Raw genomic sequence first — 22246 nt, 5'->3', positions numbered from 1 at the left:
ACTGCACAGGGCCACACTGATGAAGGGATGAGAATGGTGACTTGGATCCTAGTAAACTTCCCTGTTTAGTATTTCAGAGAGAAACTCAGATATGGTCCCAGACTACCTCGCTGCTTTTAACCCTGGCCTAGGGTGTTGCTTCACCTCCAAGGGTTCTAAATCAAAGTCCACATTCTTATGGAAAACTACCTCTTACCTAAGGAGTCAGCAGGGGTCATGGCTTATTCAACCTCATCTCAATTCTCAACCATCTCCATCTCTACCACACCTATGGGTCCTCAGAGGGAAGCACTTGGCTGGGCAGAGGCTCTATGGACAGCAGTAGGTTCTTACTTGTGAAGAAAGACAATCTCCACGTTGACATCGTCCCGGTCCTTGTGCAGAAAGTCCTTCAGGAAGTTAGAGACACTCTCCAGAGTGATGTGGCCACAGACTACAATGTGCCTGCATAGGAGAAGCCAGTTAGTTCCAGCCAGACCCAGGGACATGGCCCCACTTCCTGATCCCTGGCAAGGCAGACAGGGTGAGGCAGCTCCAAGAGGATATCTCCACCCTCAGCCCCTGTAAACCCAGTGCCCATACCAGAGGGTCGTGAGACAAAGCGATGGTGCTAGCAGTTGCTCAGAGGCTCCTGGACAGAAAAAGCATATGGCTACTCACCTGAGGCTGCACAAAATCCTATTAAAAGCCCAGCGACCTGGCCAAGTGGTTTTATGCATTTAACAAGTGGCATTATGCTTGTGCTTAAATGCTACATTATCAAGTCCCTTGCAGATTCCTATCACTCCCTTTCTGCCCACAAAGCGTCCTCCTGGGAGATTTACCGCAGCAGTCCTGGTTTATGACATACAGCTTATCAGGTAATGAGATAACAAATCTTGCTGAAACGATGATTTTGTGTGTAAGAAAGCGGACTTTTATCAGGGTGGCTAATGTGCGGCTTGACACGTTATAGGCTCGGCTGGCCATAAGCAGTAAAAAGGAAATTTTGCATTTTTCTACCATAACTTCTCCAACAATGGAGGCATGTAACACTTTACAGTAAGTGAGCATTACTCAGGACTAAATGGAGATGAGACGCCCATGGAATGGGCGATCAAGCTGCCTGCTGTGGCTACGTCCCCAGATGGCCCCTACCTCAGGGTGCTGAAGACTTCCCCAGAGCCAAACTAACTCACCTGGAGACCCCTACACCGGGCAGAAGCCAGGGAGACATGAATGAGGAAATGCTGGCTTTGTTCTAGGGAAGCTCTGAACTCTGTTTCTAGAAACAGCAGCTCATCCCCAGGGAATGAGAGCCTTTTCCAGAACATGAAGACCTGCGGCCTCTCCAACAACTTTCCTTCCTGAAGCAATGCAGCCTTAATGCCAGACTGTCCTGGGCTCACTTACATTGGCTTCACAGTGCTCAATCACAAGACCTGAGAATTGGCCCCAAGACCAAAAGTGGCTCAGCTGTGGAGCTACAAGCACCAGCTTCTAGCAAACACACCGTAGTAAGTAACTCAGCTCACACCACTCTACCCTTCAGGCCGACAACAGCAGAGGGTAGATCTCTAATGTGCTTTAAGACTGGGCCGGGTGGTGGAATATGCAATAAGGCAATTTCCCCAGAAAACTTCAGAATGCCCGAGTCCTTTACCCTTTATAATTGCTCTGTTCACATTGTAATAGGGCAGAAAGCTCATTGGCTGGAGGCGGCTTATAATAGGAGGCGGTGACGATGGTTTATGCAATGTCCCAGTAGACGTCATTACAAGAGTCTGCCCTTCCGTGGCAATTTGGTGCTCGACTAAGTATGGGAGAATAATGCAGCAAGCTCACCGGGGAAGTGATAATGGTGCAGAACAAAGAGTAAATCAATAATATGCACGATGCAGTTAATAATATTTCCATTATGGACTGTTATTGTTACGGTGGTGCACTTAGCCTGATCAGGCAAGCCATGGTCATCAAGGCAAAAGAAAAGTGACTGGGGGAGGGGAGAATCAGAAGAGACATTGTAACATATGGCCCTCTCAACAGCATCTACTAGGTTGTGGGGGTCACTTAGCTACTCACCCAAATTTTATGCCCAAAGCCCTTATCACTGACCCCTTCTGACTATAAGACTGTAAAACACTCGGTGTATCTGAATTCATGAAATTAACTACTTGGAATTTTACAGTTTTTTTCTTATTTTAAAATATTTCTTGTGATATAAGCATATTTATGGACAAAGCATAAGTAGGTATGCATATTCTGAATGAGTTTTATGATTCTGAATTGGCAAGCATGTCAGAAAGTGACCAAGAAAGAGGAATTCCCTCCTGACTTGAACTGCACACAAATGACAGAGGTGTTACCTGGCGTGTTCTGTGCACTCAAATATCCTGCATGAAGTATCACTAGGATGAAGAAAGCACCAACAGAAATAGGTATACCTTCAACTAGTAGGTATCTCAATAGTTGAAGCTATGTCTTGGATGAAAGAACAAGCCAGTAAGCAAGAACCCCAGAAACAGGGGTTGGAGAGATGGCTCAGCCGTTGGAGCACTGGCTGCTCTTCCAAATGTCCTGAGTTCAATTCCCAGCAACCACATGGTGGCTCACAACCATGTGTAATGAGATCTGGCACCTTCTTCTGGCTTGCAGGTATGCATGCAGACAGAACACTATATACATAATAAATAAATATAATGTAAAAAGAATCCCAGTAACCCGTTTTGATGCCAAGGAGAGGATATCTCCGACAAGCTACTTATTTCAGTCCATACAATGAGAAGCTGGGAAGTAAGTCCCACTCTGCACCAGATACTGCAAATTTCAGAATTCTATACTGGCATATCCCTGGTTATGATTCACAGCCAGACTCAAATGAATGGTGGCTTGAGACAGCTGAACATTCAGCCTTCCTGTTCTGTACACAAAGAATGGAGTGAAGATCTGACAGCCCCCCACCATTGCTGCTCTGAAATCACTCATCCTAAGAGAGATATGTGCCAAGTGGAAGCGGGGAGATGAGGACTTTTCCATCCCAACACATCACACTCAAATCAAAGGTTCAGCCAGCTGATTTATTCAGCCTTAGAAAAAGTCAGGGTTCTATTATTTGAAAGTGTGGCGGGTACATATAAAATATATTCCAATGCAATCAATATTATCCCTTAAGCCTTTAATTAGCTTTCACTTCTCTTAAGAAGTAGACAAATGCTGGCAGGAGAGAGGAAGGGGGTAAAAAGATCGACTTTTTTTTTTTTCATTTGAAGCTGCTGTCCAATATCACGCTAGACAATTGAAAATATATATCTTTTAGCTACAGCATGATTTCTGGGGTGGAGAACAGTCCTTATCAAAAAAAGGAAGAAAAAAAATCTTCCTTCAACGTAATTGGTATTTTTGCTCAGAAAAAAATGGGGGAGGGTTGCCAGGGGGAAGGAGATTGATTGAAAGCAGATTGCCTTTTTGCCCAGGGAGAGTTATTAGGTACATTATCATGGCAACCTTGAAGAAGCCATATTGTTCCAATCTGCCCTGTATCTGATTTGAAGATTTACAGCCTTCCCCTTTTGTGCCAATAATCATTTCCCTCCATTTTGTTTTCCATACAATGGAAGTTATCAGGGAGCCCACATATTGAAAATGTTTGAATGTCCTCAGAATTGATGGATGGCGAGATGCTGCCTCTCCAGCCCTGTATCAGCACTAGAAGATGAGCTTTGGTGTTCCATGTTTGAGGAAGCCTCCGATGCCCTACAGGAGCAAGAGAAAAGGACGGCAAAGGAGAAAACACCTGGAAATCCCTCCGGCAGCAGTTCTGGGGAGGATATTGTTTCAGAAAGAAAAAAAACCCCACAATATTTCTTCTCCTATCTATTCAAAATATGGTTGGAAATATTTTATAATTGAGACCAGAGTACTGGGTCCTTGGAAGCACTGAATATTCATGGGGCATGTCTGATGAAGGTCAAAAGATCCCTGTCCAAAATTATCTCTGCTGGCTTCCACAACACCGACAGACCTGTTGGGTGATATTCATACTGTGATGTCAGACACAAGTTAATTAAATAATCTCAGATGACTCTCACCAATGGTTCATTTGAGGAGCAACCATTCAGAGTGTTACAGCCACTGTAAAGAGCGCTTGATTCATAAGGTTGTCTCCAAGATTTACTGAGAGAGATAATACAAGGATGTGCCCCTTCAAGGAGCAGTGTCAGAATTAAAAATGGTAGGAACTGGGAGATATCTTTACATCAGTACATTGTAGTATGTGGTCCATATAATTCCATCTAATCCTCAACTTCATGTTCTTACCACCAGCATCTCTTTAGACAGCCCCTCTAAAGCTGCTCCTTTGAGAGGCATCTCTGATGTCCACAGGAAGTAAAAGGAACTGACCCAGGATGCAGTCCAGGTGGGAGACTCCAGTGCTCACAAAGATGAAGCTGATGGGTGAGGATTTGTACCTCTCAGCTTCTGTTCCCTCAAGACAGGCAGGATTGGTTATTGCACAGTAGTGAAGATATTTTAGGAGTTCTCAGAGGTTCAGAGAGTTATGTCATGGTAACAGGGTGGACAAAGATGAACTTAACACAACACAGTTTCTCAGCATCTCTAGACTAGGCTACACCTGATCAGTTGACCCAGAGGGGTCAAAGAAACAAAAACTAAATAACACAGAAATCACCAACAGCATTGTTCATAGGCTCTAAACCAAGCTTCAACTTTACTCATACACTCTGACTAGCCAAGGGGCTGCGGGAGTAATATAAATATCTGTACCAGAGCCTGCTCTCCTGTGAAGCTGAGGACTCTCTCACCAACCCAGGAACCTGAACAACAAAGACATGGCCCATTTACAGCAGAGGTAAATAGTAGGCCACACTGGGAGGTATCTAAAGCCATTCTTATCTGCGGCTCCTGATATAGAATCTTTGAGCCCAATGCCAATCTTCATGCCTGTATTCTATGTGACCTGGCCACTTAGGCTGTGAAGACAGGCAACAGACCTAAATCAGTGACCACTTCTATTCCAATCTGATGAGATTGAGGGTGGGACAAAGGTTGATGGAATTTGATAAACAGATAACTTCTGAGACAAAGGGAACATAAACAGAAGCTAATGTAAGCTTAGACAGAAGACCCATCTCAAATGGACAAGGAAATATCTTAACTATTAACACACTGGTGCCAAATGGAACTTGGTGTAAGGAATTAATTTATCCAGTAGTGATGCCAAGTAAGGGCTCCAAGCAGCGGATTAATTAGGGAAGGGTAGCATTGGTAGGATGTGGAACAGCTAAGGCATCTTGAGGTTGAGCGTGATTTTATACTAAAAGACTACTGTATGACTACAGTGAACTCTCTCAAGGGTAACTGGGATATTACCACTCATTTATGTTATAGGTTCATCATCCCCAAATATTTATGACTGTACTCCTCCTACCACCAGGCACCTCCACCTCTAGAATATGGTTACAGACGTTCTTCTCAGTCACTCTACTTCTGTCATTATGGTGGGACAGGAAGGCCACTGTTTCTGAGTGAGTGCCAAACTGATTCAGAAGTCAATTCCAAGCCTGTGTTTTAGGTGGTCTTATAGCAAGAGGCTTAAGAGGAGGACAGAGTTTTTCAAGGTTTGCATGATGAGGCACCAGAGAGTAACTGAGTAAGTTCAATTCCATGGTAACAAAAATCTACATACTTTGCACATATACCAAGTAGTATGTCTGAGAGTCAACAACCTTTGAAACATTCTATATCTCGCCATGACAGGGTGTGGGCAATAGACCCCCAATACATTTCCAGGTATATCTTAGGTCTATAGTGTATGCTTAGTCTACTGCCCACGATCATTTGATAAGGAATCAGGTTCAGTCATTTGTGCAAGGTGAGTATCCACCAAAGGCAAAATACCCCCCTCTATTTGATGCCTTCTAAAAAGCAGCAGCATCAAATGCTATGGAGAGGCCCTTGGCTGGAGACCAAGAGACTTGGGAGCAGGCCTGTGTGACCTGGAGCCAGTCACTATAAAAGAGGGGGCTGCCTGGCCTCCCCCCAGACCCTCATGAGTCCGTATGGGAAGGGAGGGTACTAGCTCCCTGCCTATTCTCTCCTTGTCACTTTATCTTGTCTAGACAGAAGCAATTGCTTCCTGGTTGACTTCCCTGTTTACTCTCTCCACCTCCTGCAGCCTCCCAAAAGCTGAAGAGCAAAGACTGATGCAAATCTGACCACAATCAGGTCTTCCAAGGTCGGGGAGGTCTTAGAGCTCCCCTTAGCAAGGCCTCGCACCAGGAAGATAGTGTAAAATACATGGCTCTGGGCTGTTTATTTTTAAAGATACTATATCCATTTTTACTGGAACAAGTATAAAGAACTTAAAAAACCCATAGCGATCCTGTCACAATAAATCATACAGAGTAAATTGAAAATCCTATACAGCTTTTTCTGAATACATTGCACTCACTCTGTCAAAGAGGCAGGTGAAATGTGGCGTGTATTGATCTAGATGTCTCTGTGAAACTATAATATTTATATCAAATACATATGCTAGACTCTCCTCTGTCTTTTTGCTGAGCCTTCTAATCATGCCTCACTCATCCCACCTCTCCCCAGCACCTCCCACCATTAGTAGCCCCTGACGTGAGGTGACTGGATTTTAAGAAGAGCTCGGCAAGGAGAATGGGGAGCATTTTATCACACAAGAAGCAGGGCAGTTGGAGACCCAGCAAGCAGCCACACAGTGGTCAGTACCCAAGGCTCCTGTTTGTCCTTCCAGGTTGAACTTGAACTCTTCAGGGTGTATATCTTCATGACTCTAATGCAAGCTGGGCTTCATCTGTGATATCACCTTTTGGCTGCTTAGGCCACTGGCCCTGATTTGCGTGGTGCCTTCACATTAACTCTCTCCTTCTAGGGCATGAACCCATTTTAAACATGAAGTAAATCCATCTCCAACTTTTCTCCTTTTTCCTTTACTGATAAGCTGTTCCCAAGTGACTGTCTTCACTATGGGGAAAGATTGTCACCAACCATCAAAGCAAACTGACTCCAGTCTGCAGTCTTTATCTTCCCATCCTACCCCAGGATCTAGTTTAGCATGCGTTTGTTTTCAAGATCTATTTGTTGGAAAAAGTATGCTTGACTTGGACATTAGGCCAAAGCAAACACAGTCAACATTAAACAGCAAAATGTAAAAATGACTGTCCAATTCAGACATTCCAGAAGGCTGGAATCTTCTTCCAGGTGGGTAAGAGGGCAAAAATTGGAAAGAAAACAACACAGTATTTATCAAGCCAACAATCCCAAAGCCTGACCATAACAATTTCCTGTTGAAAAAAAGGGGAGAGAAAAGGAAGAAAAAAAAGAGGAAAGGGGGTGAATATCCCAAGGAGACTTAAGCTAAAATGTTGTACTCTTGGCCACATCTACTACTTTGCTAATGAGAAAGGAAGGAAATGTGATCTGCCTCCTGGTGAGAAAGCAAAGAGAGCAACTGTCTTATGCAGCTGTCAATAGGAGTATTACAGAAATGGCAGTCTGCTTTGCTGTTTCCCTAAATGGAGCAGACAGTGGAGCAAACAGATCTGAACAGCTCAGCAAAGGCACTTTCTCTGAAGCAGAGCCCCAAAGTCAGGGAGCAGAGCATTGAATGACCCAGCAGAGGAGACTGGGAACCGCTTCTCAGAACGTTCCACACAAAACTGATGCATTTTGTTGTTTAAAGCTGAGAACTAAGCCAGCCTAGAGGATCCACCATTCCAAACCATAATGAGATCTGCATAATCAGACAGTCACAAGACCAGAGTCAGATGACAGGAAGAACCACGACACCTCTGCTGCAGCTTGTAGCCTGCATGGAGTATCAGCTCAAGACTTGATAGATCCGGAGAACCTCAGCATAGGCTGGTTCTACCTCGCAAACATATACCATTCCTTCCTTCAGCAACAGCTCACTTTTAATTCCAGCTGGGTTGGTTTTTTTTTTTTTTTCTCTAATCAAGTTTCCACAACCAAGGGAGTCTAATTGCTGCTCAAGTTAACCTTAAGAGTTGAATGAACCATGCTGATGACAAAATCCAGTGATAAATAACCATGCATTTCTGCTTTCTGGATGACACAGCCCCATCTCTGGCTGCTTTCTGTCCTTCCTGAGAGGTTGTCCTTCAGTTTTCCCTGGATTTTATAAAGTACTTGGGTACTCCAATGGTTAAAAAATTACCTAGTCAACAAAACTTCATTTCTGCTGCTTACAGTCAGAGAACCCCAAGGGACAGATGCTTTGACCCGTGTTGAAACTCCCATTTAATTTTCACAATTATCCGCTGTTCAAGTACTATCACATCACCAGCACTTTGCTGTTTCTTTTCTCCTTTAATTCCTTTCAGAGAGGAGAGTTTGCGTGCATATGTTCATGTGGGTGCCCACGCACATGGGAGTCAGAGACTAGCACCAGGTGTCTTCCTCAACCACTCCCTCTTATTTTCTGAGACAAGGTCTCTCTTTCACTGAACTTGGAGCTCAGAGGTTTGGTTAGGCCAGATGGCTAGTGAATTCCTAGGATCCACCCATCTCGGACTCCCCAGCTCTGAGAGTCCTCTATCTGAATTTTAAAATACAGGTTCTAGGGATCCAACTCAGGACTTTATGCTTGCATAGCAAAAATGCTACCAACTGAGCCATCGTCTCCAGCCCCAGGCAGCCTTATTAAGTAACTTCACAAGTGTGAGGCTCTCACAAATTACACCTTATCAGCTCTCTGCACTCATTCACCTTGGACTCAGCGACCCTTTGCCATTTTAAACAAAGCAGGTTGCCTGTGACCTGCCTTCCTCCATCTCAGACAGCTTCCTGTCCTGAATGCCATTTCCCCTTTACCTCAAAGAAGATTTACCTGCCTCTACCTGCTGCTGCACCTGGACAAACACAGAGCAAGAGGGGAGAAGACTGGTCCAGAGAGAGGCTAGCCTTACCCTTTGGGAATGGAAGTGGAGTAGAGAGGAATGGATCCAAACACATAAACAGTGTATGTGTTTTTCTTTGCAAAGGGTTTTGATATGCAATGCGTTTCCCCACCTCTCTCCCCAACACTCCTGGGAAATCATGCATCCTATTCCGTCATCACATGCTGCAGGCCGGGAATGACTTTGTCACTGTGATAATTAACCTGATACATCTTCCCCTTATCTCCCACTACACCCAAAAGCACAGCCTCAACCAGTCATTCTCAACACACATACTAACAGTCCCCAAAATGAGCTGGTTCCACTTGGAATTTTTCTACATGACTGGGGCCAAAGGCTACCTGTACAACCAGTCTGCTCAATTTCAGTTGGGCAGTAAACAAGTCACATGGGTTTTCTTACACTTAAACAAAGGAGCTGTGTTAGGTGGTCTTGCCCAACTGTAGGCTGATGAGGTGCCTTAAGGCAGGCAGGTCTAAGCTAGTATGTTCAGTAGGTGCACATACTGCAGGCATTTCTATCCAGGCTATTTTCCACTTATCATGGGTTTATCAGGATGCAACACCATCTGAAGTTGGCGAGCATCTGTGCTGGCATCTGCCTCATTGAATGATAGTATCCACAACTCCTGGAGGACTTGGGAGGAGCCACAAACTCCAAACACTGCTGAGGCATGGTACATCCAAGCAGAATACTTGTACTTCCTAGTGAGAAGCAGATTTCCCGGTTCTAGGTCCCCTGCCCCAAATCTCTCGGCAACCCCCTTTTCCAGAGTCCCTTTTAGATCTGTAAGATTTTAGACACACTTGTTTTCTGCTGTTACCTCTGCCCTAAACAGCCTCAGTGAGTAATTCAACAATCTGAGTTATCACATGCTTTAGGAAAACTCTCTGTAACGGGCTCCTGCCTTCATGATTATTTCACACCTTCATGATTTTATTGTACAAAATTCCTGCCAAAAGAGCATCTCAAAGGGATGATGTCCCTGCACAATCAAGCTCCCATTCAGTTGCCACTGGTCCCTTGGGTAGTTCTGACTGTACAAAGTCTCACACACTGTCCAGGAGAATAGCAATCACATTCTCCCCCTCATTCTGTTCACCACAGAGCCCAGCACAGTTCCTGGCTCAGAGCAGCATTTTAATAATTGTTAAGCCAATGCGTTGGAATGGGTGTTTTCCTAAATCTGTTTTATATGCAAGCTGGCATGACCCTTTGGCATCAGTGACAAGCATCATAATCCTTAGAATGGTATACATGTGTCTCTGATCTGCCTCTACTTCTCCTCACTGAAATGGCACAGAGGAGGGAGAGATGACTTTTACTGAGAACTGGTACCCACATTCAGAGCAAGTCTCCACGGTTGTGGGGGTGGGAGCAAGCCATTGCCATGTAATATCAGTACTGTCTCAGTCCTGACAGCAACAGAATCAGATTTCCACAACTTTCACGCTGCATTGGGTTCTATAATATTTTAATACAAAGAGACACTGGACTTGGCCAGTTAGAAAGTTTGTTGTTTTACTTTCAGGGCATAGTGACAGCAGTGGTGGAATGAACCCAATATCTATGAGGAACTGCCTGTCACAGCTCTGGAAAGACTTCTATCAGAATGACTGGCATGGCAGGAAGACAGAAAATAGGGTGCAACTTAGTCTCGGATGCTTACATTTGCTCCTGGGATTCTCAATCTACCCAGCAAGGACTCATTCTATCAAATATGATGCTGAGCAGAAAAATCTTTTGGGATTATAATTAGAAAAGTCATAATCAGGACTCCTTTGTAAATGAAAGCAAGAATATTTGAAAGCAAAAGTCTAGGCTTGAATACGGCTTTTTTTTTTCCTTTCCTCTTTTTTTTTTTTTTTTTTTCTTGGTACTCAGTTCATCTCCCACCTACATTTCTATTCTTGTTTGGAGAACAATAGGTGGAACATTTTGCTAAGTGTGTGGAAGGGAAAAAAGACAGCAGGAAAGGGGGGCAGGGGGAAGCCTTCATCCCATCAGCATTACCAGGAGATTGACTGACTATGCAGTCAAGTCTCTTCTCGGGAGACATGCAAGTTTGAAAGGGACTGAAGATGTGGCTTAGAAAAATCCAAAGCAGATGCCAAGGAAGAAGCGTCACATCCACACCCACCAAGACCCGTGCCATTGGAAGGACTTCTTGGCACACTACATCATGTGAGCCATCTAACGACAAATGCATTGGATCTGCCTCTCGGTACCCAATTTCAGAAGTCACCAGGGGTCATTTTCCCCAAGTATGAGGGCAATCTCATTTCTTTTTCTTTTCCCCCCGTTCCCCAAAGTTTAATGCTAATCAAAGCAGAATGCTTAATCAGTTCAAGATGGTCTGTCAACTTGAATTATCTATTTGTCTTCCTATTTACTGTATCTGTCTGTCTGCAATTCTTTGTATCTTCGTGAAAATCAGTTATTAGGGCCCATGTTTCCTTCTGACTAGAATCGCTACCAGATGAACCTTCCTGGTGATATGTTGATGATTTGCTAATTTATGGTTTTTAAAATCCAGGAATCCTAAGATATTGCTGGGGAGTCACGTGGGCTACGAGAGGAGAGTCCTCAATGGCTTTCTTGACAAGGGATCAAAGATTGTATAAAATACAAGACTTCAGTCCCATTTCAACCTGAGCGATGTCTGAGATAGAGAAATAGTAAATGACATCTTATAGGAAACATCCCTCCTGAGAGCAGCCCGCCCCTCGCAGCCCTGGGAGAAGCGAGAGTGAGCTTCACCCGAGATCCAAGTAAACAGGAAAGGAAAGCAGGCCTGCGGCATCAGGCCATCTTAACACCACATGAATCAATCCAAATCCCACTCCTGCACACTGGAGGCCAGGCCTGAGAGCAGCCATAGCACTGTAGGAAGATTCTCTGGGAACTGAGGCAGGTTTTAAAAAGTTTTCAGGTGGCGAGATAGCATGGAGCTCGAGAGAGAGAGGCAGGGCTGTGGTGCCACTAGAGAGTTTAAAGGGTGTGCTGGAATGTATCTGTCTTGGATGCCAGGCTCAGAGAGCAGGCACTCAATAAACACATCTGAAACAAAAATCGCAAAGGTATGACATGTGGTGACTCTCTTTTGTGCAAGGGCAGACCACAGAGGGGGGTAAACTAAATGAATCTTTCTAAATAAAGAACCACATTCTGGTGCTTGGTTCATTAAAGTATGACCTGGAACCACTGTGGGTAAAACCTGGAGGTAGGGAGAAGGTAGAGAGGGAGCCCATGTTGATCCAAATAGTGGATAGGCAGAAGGAAACACAGAGCAGGGTCTCAGGAAGGGGAAAGCACCTAAGGGAGAAGAGCCTGGACATAGCTAAACTAGGACCCGATTATCATAAGAAACCAGAAGGAGATGCATACAGCCCTGAGCCTCCTGGGCAGACAGCAGTGACCAGGCGAGTTGGAGACTGAGAAGGAGATACAATTATTCTCTGCATCCTTGGAGCATTGGGTCCAGATGAGAGTAGAAAATACGGTCCCAGGTGCACTTGGTCTTTTTAAATAAATTCACTGTTCTCTCCTGGAAACCATGAATGGTCACAAGACCTCAAGATGGTCCAACTTACTGATGCCAAAGTTTGCCCAATGAAACATGTGGCACTGGTACTCTAGACATGACCTTCTGGCACTGGAGAAAGATATGGGTTTGACTGTAATAACCATGCCCCACTCTAAAATGGGGGTGTCACCACAGAGGTTTTTCTTCCATGCTAACATTTGGTTTCCTGCTCTCCTTTTGTTTACCCTTATCTTTTTCTCTCTACATGTTCTCTCTACGTTTGGCTACCGAAAATCTGTGGAGCCCTCTAAACCTGTCCTGTCCTCTCTCTCCCAAACACTTGGGCCAGGACTGTCTCGATTTGGGGCCACTAAAGCCACATCATGGGAAATACAAGGCTTAGATGGCTCCCCAGCTGTGCTGTCTCTATCCAGGGGTTAGAGCTGATGGATTCCTCTCTGTGGCCAATTATTTTCCATGGCCCTTGGCCATATGACCTTGGACCATGATCTTGTCAGTTCTCATAAACTAACCAGGAGTAGAATGAATTACACTCAGAGAAGAAACCTCTGGGGGAAAACTGCAAGAGGCTGTGGGAGAAAACAGACAGTAAACCAAGGCCCCCAAGGCCATGGGAGTCTCAGGGTCCCCCGGGCCTCCATAGCCTCTTAGCTCCTCTCATTGTACATGAAGGGAAGGCAGATGAGGCAAAGGCCCTGTGGAGGCAGGCTAGGCTATAGGAGGGCCACTAGGCCGAGTAAGATTTAGAGTCTCTATCCAAGAAGCTAATTGTCCCCAATATTTCCAACTTTCTTGGTCACTGCTTGAACCCTTCAGTGGTTAACACTCAAGTCTCTACTCTTAAGAATCCTGAGTAAGCTACATGACAGCTGGCACAGTTATAGGTATCCATACCTAGTGCTGGGATGGGTGACTGGGGTGGCTCAGGAAAAGGCCTTGCCAGGCCCTTGATTCCATGTGGAAGGGGAGGAAGTTTTGCCAGACACATTGATTAAAACTCACAAGGAAGTGCCAAGAACCCTCCTTATTCTACAGTATCCCACATGTGGCTATTTTATCCTCCAAGCCCTAAGTTTCTCCATCTTACTTATTTATTACTTAAATAAATAATGTTCTTACTTAATAGAATTACTCAAATAAAGACACTTAAAATTTTATTCTGAATAATCTTTGAATTTTAGACTTTTGTGTCTCTGCAGTTTAGAGTCATACGTTACCTTCAGTTGTCTGACAAGTTAATGTGTTGTTATGAGTGGTTACTTCTGGATAAAATATGTAGTACCGAAAGAACTCTTGACTCTGCAAACATGGAAGCTGTTTTCTGGGCATTGCTGAACTCAGTCCTGGGAGTGGCATGTGTACATGCGTGAATGGGGACAGCACATGCATTTCTGCATGTACCAAGACTCAAAGGGCTGCCTGCTATTTTAAGAGTCTAAACTCCGGCTCTCAACAAAGTTAAGCCCTTTCCTTTCGCAAATGCATTTAATTTTATCTGGAAACTTTTTGACGTTCGAAATAGAACAACTGTAGTTTCTCATTATGTTTGCTGCCAGAATCCATGCTTCGTTGCTCAAGTAAAGAGCTTATATTGCTAATTACTACCACATGCCTATATCCCAAGCGAAAGGAAACTTATTGATTCTGACAGCCCATTCTCTCAACACTGAATTCCAAATGAAAACTCAAATTTTGGCCAAACATAACATTTCATCAATCTTGTTCTACTGACTGGAAAAACAACATCAAACAAAGGGGTGCTAATGGCCCTTTATTACCGTTCCTTTCCCAAGCTTATATTTTCTGATGAAAGATCTAAGTGACCAAGGGCTTCTTTAAACTACTTGGTAATTAGCTTTTGAACCAGGAAACAATGCATAAAGTAAAGGGAACAGACCCGGTGTTGATGACAGGACATACCCTATATCCTGCAGGGTCCAGGGACATTGGAGACCCAAGGAGAACATTAAAAGCATAATGCATTTTCATAAAGGGATAAGAAAAAGGGGAGGAGGAAACCAGGTTAAAACAGTGATAAACGATTACAGAGCCAGAATGCGACTGCAGGAACGCTGTGATCTGCAGCCCCCAGCAGGTGGGGTTGTGTGTGGACATGCCAGACTTTAAACCTCACCAGATCAGACCACGGCAGGCCACTGAGTACTGGTCTCAGGACCTCATTTGGACCACCCATCAACAAAATCTGTTAGGCAACAGCCCTAGAGGAAAGAAGAGGAAGAGGAGGAGGAGAAGGAGGAGGAGGAGGAGGAGGAGGAAGAAGAACAAGAAGAAGAAGAAGAAGAAGAAGAAGAAGAAGAAGAAGAAGAAGAAGAAGAAGAAGAAGAAGAAGAAGAAGAAGAAGAAGAAGAAGAAGAAAAGTGAAAAGAAAATTCCCACCTGGAATGAGAGTCAAGAAATACTTTCAACTTAGGTTTCAAAACCACTGATTTTATTGACTTCATTGGGGACAAGGATAAAGAGATGCTGGCTGAGACCAGTGCGCTGGGACAGCTATAATGAGGGCCTGGAACTCTCAGAATGTCTTCCACATTACAAAGACCTGTCCATATCTCAAAGGCACATTGGATTAGGAAACTGTTTTCCTCTTGGTTTAAGATAAATGACAGAGCGAGAATCCTTGGGCTTATTTGGTCTTTTTGAACTAACCAATGGCTCAGACATCCAGACAGCTTGGTTCTAACCTCATCCAAGACTGTTAAGATAATAGGAAGGGGAGAAACCTATGGAGGGAAATGGGGAGACACACCTCCTTCCTGAGAAGATGCCAACTGGCCTCCTTTCCCAATGTCCTTTGTGTCTATGAAAGGAAACTGCTGTCCTGTTGGTAGTTCAAGGAAATGAGCCCTTTCTCCACCTCCTCATTTTCTGAAGAGAGGACTGGACACCTGAGCTCATGATGCGTTGGACAGTAATCATAGAGAAGCTCCCTGAGCTCCATCCAGCAGGGCCAACTGTCATAATGGAAAGGGCAGCCATGTGTGTGTGTGGGGGGGGTATTTCCTATAGGCCGTTGTAGTTGTCTTAAACACCAAACTAAGGTAATCATGTGACAATAAGTAAGAATAATTAACAAGGTAAAAGAGCTCCATGATGGGGAACAGGGCATGGGCACGAATGGGGCAGTTTTACGCACTTTAATACAGATGTGGATGGCAGTGTCTGGCATGCAGGCCAGTGCACATTCCTCTAGGTGTGCACAGGATGTGTTCCATTCCATTCTATGCATGTCATAGCCCGAAATAAAAACAAAGCCAAATGGCTCTCTGAAAGCTTTCAACGCAAGTACTTGCTGACTTTTGGAGACGGTTGCAGCCAGCCCATCCTCCCACCAGCACCCCTCTGTTGAGATGGCCCTCTGGCAGAGGATCAAGAGAATAAGGTCCTGGCATCGGCATTAGAATAAAACTTTCAGTCCATACTGGATGCATGCCCTGATATTGATGCTGACATAGTGACCTAGGCACAAACTGAAATAGTTCCCAAAGAAGGAAAGCTTCCTATCTGGGAAATCCAGCGTGCCTGTGGCACCTGGACACCACAAGTGTAACACTCCCTGCCCTGGAGGCATTTCCCCTGTGCAGTGAGACCTTTTAACACACAAGTGGGGAAATCACTATTTCAGAGAATACATTTCCTGGTGGTCATGGGCATTCCATAGGGCAGACAGGCCAGGCCTTCCCTGTGCTGTAGTTCTAGCCCACATTAGTGCACATGCCAAATCTACCAGGGGGTGATGCCACCTCAGTTGGAGGGACCAGAGTTTGATCATATCACCAGCTCATGAGAAGAGCTTAGTGTATATATTAAGGATGATGAGGGTAGAAAATACAGTCCAGGCTGCACATGGACCCCTTTAAATAAATTCACCATTATCTCTTGGAGATTGTAAATGGCCACTAGATGTCAAGAGGGTCCAACCATCTTCTGTGCTCTGAAACCCTGGTGGTGCAGAATGTGCACCCTCCCTCATTGAAGATGTGGGCAGGGCGAGGGGGAGGGGCATGATCCCATGCTTCAGGCACAGGGCTCTTCAGGTCACTCAAGCACATCTCCTCTGATGCAACTGACTTACTTTCTGCCTCCATGTTTGTTAAAAGTTCCGCCGAATTTATTCCGATTCAGGATGAGAGCAGCAATTTCGGGCACGTAGCGGGCAAACATTGCCTACATGCATGAGACAAAGAAACAAGAGCCAAACAGAAAAGGCATGCAGACAGGCTCCTACGCCGTGGAGGCCACGAAACCTCTTGGCATACTTACTTTCTTCCACTAACCGCGCTATACGAGCCCCCGTATTTCTTGCGGTTTCCTATTAACTCTATGATTTCAGGGACGTAGCTGGCAAACATGGCCTAAGGAGAAGAGGGGAGACAGAAGAGAGACTAAAAAGACAGGCCAAAGAAAGGGTGACATTTTCAGAAGGGGGAATACTAAGATCTGAAAACACAAAAGGATTAGACCTGTAAAGGCGCATATTCATGTGTCGGACTATACAAAAGTAACAGGACAAAGGGGAAAGCTCCTGGAAACGCACAGGATGGAACAAACAGAAGTCAGCCTAGAGGACTAGAAAACAACAAACCACAGTCAAAAAAAAAAAAATAAAGGAGACAAGAGTAAATGAGCTGATGTCTTCTTTCTGAAGGAAAGTAGCTAAGAGGCTTGCAGACTTGTGAAAGCACATGCCTGCACACACACACACACACACACACACAAACACTGACATGCATGGATGGACAGACATAAGTACATATGCACAGGCACTCAGGCATACATGCACATACACACACACACACACATATATACACGCGCACGCTCATGGGCATACAAACATAGGCACACATGCACATACATGCATACGTTATTGTCAGAAAAGCCCTCCCAAATAACACACAAAGGGGAATATTTTTATGGGTGACTAAAGACACTAAACACTAAAAGAGGATTAAAAATAAACATGTTCATTTAAAATGACTAAAAAGCATAAGAGGTCAATTCTGGAGATCATACAAGAGGAGAGGATAGCAAGGAGACACGAAACTGCCATGTTTTGCCCAACCAAGACTGTCCTGTGGCTGGATAATGGGGTTTCCTACTCTACGGGCCCTGCAGAAAAGGTGTTAATGTCCACCACCACACACATTTATATGCATTTTCAAAATGTATATGTCCTATGCATACAGAACAGAGAGAAATGTATGCATCGCTTCATATAAATGTGTGTGCGGTGCACATATGCGACAACTGCTTGTGGACTATAATCTTAATCGCTTACCTCATCTGCAGAAAAGCAATCATACTTTATTATGAGCTATTCTGAAAGACAAAATGTAGCAACCGCCAATATGCTGCCTGGAAACTCTCTGGAATTCCATCATATGGGGTGGCCTCTTAATATATAGGAACCAGGGAAGTCAGTTTTGAGGAGATAAATGGAGTAGGCTTTGGACATAGTCAGGTTATTACTATAGTGACATTTTTTAAATGAGGGGACCCTGCTCTTTAGGGCAGGTGCCAGCCATAGTGCTTGCTGGAAGTCTGGGAAGGGAACTTTTGAAACCGCCATCTGTCTGCAGAGTCTGGACAGCAACTCCCAGAGTCAGCAGCAGCAACCATATCTGAATCCCACTACTAAAGGACACTCTCGTTTATTAATGGCATCTATCTCTTAAGACAATTAGGTTTGTTCCTATCTATGTGGCTGTCCCCAATGAGGATAATATGCCTGGGTCTAAGGGACAAACATAACACTACAGAAATACACAATGAAGTCACCATGGGGTTCGGATTTAGCTTGCCTGGTTGCATAAAGGCAGTTACTTGCTTCCAGTGCAGAACACAAAGCCTAAAGAAGTGGGTAGTAGCAAATATGAATCACCGTTAAAATGGATATAATAAGAAAGAGCGTTGTTTTACCAGTCCCCCGAGGATAAAGAAGACCATGAAGAGACGTCCAAGCGTAGTTTTGGCATAAACATCCCCATAGCCCACTGTAGACATTGTGACCATGAGTAAGTAGACACATTCCCAGTATGTCAGTGCCTGGTTGTTTTGAAAATTTTCCCATGGGTCCCCTGAATTCTCCACCTACAGCAAAAGGAAGTTGGGAAGAGAAAAGGAACCCATCAGAAGTCCATATGTACTGTATATGGGAACCAGGAAGCCCGGGAGCTCCAGAGGGCTCCTTTTGCATAAGTGTCCTCTTCTCAGTACAGGTGAGACTCTGCCACCCTGTCCTAGTCACTGGGGCATGATGTCCCAGAAACCCTCAGTTGCTATCACAGAAGAGGAAGTAGCAACAGGCAATGTCCTCTGAATGGGGCATCAAGGAGAGGAGATGGGGAGGAACATCACATCCTGAAATTCTGATGCTCTGTCCCTTTTACAGCATCCCTTTTAAGGCAGATGTGGGACGGCTCTTTCGGCATCTCCCCTGGGAATTCCTGATGTCCTAGATCTTCCACAAAGAGCTCTACACTTCTTTTCCTCGTTTTAACTAAGGAAATCAGACCTGACTCAGGTTCTGCCTGAACCCCAAACATCATCTCCACTTTTGAGGCTGCAGTTGCTTTCTCTGCAGAAGCCCCACTGGCAATTCTGCACTTTCAGCTTGGGAACCTTCCTCTGGAATAAGAGGAATCGCACCCACAGATTCTCTAGACTAACCGCCCTGCAGACTGTCTCAGGAAAGGGCCAACAATCGGGTCAGAATTCCTGAGGTCTGCACAGCTACTGGGCCAGGCCGGTGAGAGTAGAAGGGGCCCAGCAGGGAGCAGGGAGTGGGTGTTAGCAGGATCTGGGGGAGTGCAGACTGCTCTTAGCATTGGGCTTCAGCAGGAATTAGGATGTCACCAGTATCAATAGTTGGGTAGGGACTGGAAAGGTAGTTCAATGGTTAAGAACATATATTGCTCTTACAGAGGACTGGAGTTTAGTGCCCAACATTCACTTCTAGCAGCTTGCAATCACCTATAACCATAGCTCTTCCTAGATTTAAGGACTTAAAGTCCTCTTCTTGCCTCCATGGGCACACCCACACATCTGCACATGTCTCTACACAGACACACAGGCGTGCACATAATTAAAAATAAATATATGTGTTTTTAAAACGTTGTGTAAAATCCCCAATTATCTGGTTTAGCAGCTGATGGAAACAAAGTCGTTCATTTCAAGTTTTATTGTCTGATGGGGCTCCTTCCAGGTGTAACAGTTTAAGTGCATGTGAAATATATATTTAATAGTAACTATGTTCTCTGAAAGCAGGCAAAAGAAATCATCCCGGGGAGGGAGTGGAGTGTCAGGGTTGGGCTTAGTAATAGCATTCAAAGAATCATAAAAAAATAATAAAATAAATAAATAAATAAAATAAAAACCATAGGCAGGTTGAAACAACTTGACAAGTCATCAAGCAAATGCAAAATTCTGTGAGAGAGAAGTAAAAGGACACATCCAGGGATCTGAATTTGTTGTTTACAAAAGAGCTGTGTGGTTCATACTTTGAGCTTTGGCGCTAGACTTTTTCTTGGCGTTTGGTGTGGAAGCACTGCCATCTGGTGTTTTTCTTAGGTTATTGCATACAAAGTGAAAACTGCAAGTCTCCTTGAAACAATGCAGGTAAAGCTGGAAAATACAGGTCCATGGTGCGAGTATTACTCACCATTTGGAACTAGTTTGTGGAGGAGTAAAAAGGGTTGGGAATTCTGAAAAAGTGTGTGGTTTGTTCCTCTTTGTGTGTCTACAGCTAAACTTGTCTTCCTCAAAGAAACGATTTCTAAGTAATAAAATGACAGACTCGTCAAGGGCTTGCTCCCGGCCAGCCAGGAAGGCAGGGTCTTCAAGGCTACTCACCAAGTGGATGAATCCAGCCGCAGTCAGCCACGTGCTGATAAATATGGAGAGCAGATTCACCAGCTTGATGGAATTACTGTACAAGGGGACAAAGAGGAGAGTCTTCAAGTTACAGAGAGAAGACTGGTGGGAAGTGCCTGATGGTGTCACAGCGTTCCCTTTCGGGGACAGGCAGGCCACTCTCATCAAAACGGTGAGACACCTTGATCAGGAATGATGGTTCCAACAGAGGAAAATCACAGGTGGACCCAGTATCAGCCCCTCAAACTTTATTAAAACTTAACAGTTTTAACAAACTTCTTCAAATATACAAAAAGAAAAAAGAAAAAAAGAGTAAAGAGAATTTGCGAGCCTTCACTTGTGCTGGCATTTCCCCTACATCTTCAGTATCTCTGTATTCTGTCGCATTCACTTCAGTGTGTTGCCTCTTTCTGCTTACATTTTATGTTGTATTTGAGCCACTGCTGTGGCTATCACAGTAGAACCTCTAATCACTGCAGCAGCCAGCTCCTCAGAGAGGACACCCTGCAGTAGAACCTTGACACTCCTGTATCTCAGAAAAGGAATTTAACTCAGCAACGGGATCTAGCATACAATCCTTATTGAATGGCTCCGGTTGTCCTGAGAGTTTGCTTAGTGAAGTTCCCATCATTTTCATCTCGCAGAAAAAAAAATCTGTCCCCTACCTCTTGTTCTCCCATTACTGGCCCAGTACAGCCCCTGGAGATGCTAGTCCTTCACATTGAGCAATTCATCTATGATACCAATGTCCTCTTTCTGTCCATGTCTATTGGGCACTCCAGGCCTTTGCAAGGGGGCCCCAACAGAGTCTGTAATCACTAGCCCTGGATCAGCCATGGCGCTTTCCTTCACTTCCACTTATGTAACTGAAGAAAGGCATCTGTGGTCTCTGTTTGCCTGGACAAGAATGAGCAAGTGCTTCCAAAGCTGTGGGCAAGACTGGCCTTTTGAGATGTGTGGGACACCATCCTCCCAGTTTAAAACCTTATGACAAGAAAACAACACACTACCCACTCTACACATCTGGCTATCTCCAGAATCACCATTTGAAGTTCCTGCAGGTTGCTGATGCATTGTTACGTGCTAAGAATTTCGCGGAGCACTGGACCAAGCTCTCAGAGTTCAGTTGAAGAGAGGGAAGAGCGATAATAGGAGCAAAGGGCGAGACTGTGATGCAGATACTCACAGGAACAGCTGACCCAAGCTAGCAGCAGTTCACTAACTCAGGACTGACAGTGGGTGACAGCTATGTGGCGTGGGCAGTCTGTGGAACCACAGGCAGTGGGACCAGGATTTATTCCTAGTGCATGAACTGGCTTTTGGAGCCCATTTCCTATGGAGGGATACCTTTCTCAGCCTAGATACAGGGGGGAGGGCCTTGGTCTTGCCTTTCTCTCTTTCTCTCTCTCTCTCTCTCTCTCTCTCTCTCTCTCTCTCTCTCTCTCTCTTTCTCTGGAGTAGATGGGGGTGGGAGGAAGGTGGTGGGATCAGGAGGAGGAGAGGGAGTGGCAATTTGGATTGATATGCAAATGTGAAAAGAGAGTTCTAAGAAGGAAGGAAGGAATTGAGGGAGGGAGGAAGAGAGAGAGAAAGAAAGAAAGAAAGAAGAAAGAAAAGTGAAGAGAAGGGAAGAAAAGGAAATAAAAGGAAAGGAAAAGAAAGGAAAGGAAGAATAAAAAGAAAAAGTAAGTGGGACACCTCCTCCCCCCCGGTCCCCCCTCCAAAAAGAACTTCACTGAGTTTTTTGGGTCTTCCGAATTTCACCCTTTACTCTAATGCAGGGGGTAGGTGATGACTCTATTGTCACTCACTACCCAGGAAACTGAGGTTTAGGGATCTTATTTAGCTTGCTTGGGAATCA

The 22246-nt window shown here is 44.7% G+C and overlaps 1 protein-coding gene across 8 annotated transcripts in view; it reads right to left on the bottom strand.

The window, feature by feature from the left end:
- Positions 1-22246, bottom strand: part of Kcnma1 (potassium calcium-activated channel subfamily M alpha 1) — a 740126-nt gene that overhangs the window by 216950 nt on the left and 500930 nt on the right. For all 8 annotated transcript variants that reach the window (XM_057786232.1, XM_057786233.1, XM_057786234.1 and 5 more), the window contains exons 7-10: positions 20365-20440; positions 18433-18603; positions 16777-16868; positions 334-444 (exon numbers count right to left, since the gene is read on the bottom strand). In XM_057786232.1, coding sequence (XP_057642215.1) covers positions 334-444; positions 16777-16868; positions 18433-18603; positions 20365-20440 — 450 coding nt within the window. The remainder of the gene's footprint in view (positions 1-333; positions 445-16776; positions 16869-18432; positions 18604-20364; positions 20441-22246) is intronic.

Source organism: Chionomys nivalis, chromosome 12, assembly GCF_950005125.1.
Source record: "Chionomys nivalis chromosome 12, mChiNiv1.1, whole genome shotgun sequence".
NCBI classification, from domain to species: domain Eukaryota; kingdom Metazoa; phylum Chordata; class Mammalia; order Rodentia; family Cricetidae; genus Chionomys; species Chionomys nivalis.
The sequence above is the reverse complement of the archived record's forward strand: the minus strand, read 5'-3'. Positions and strand labels throughout refer to the sequence as shown.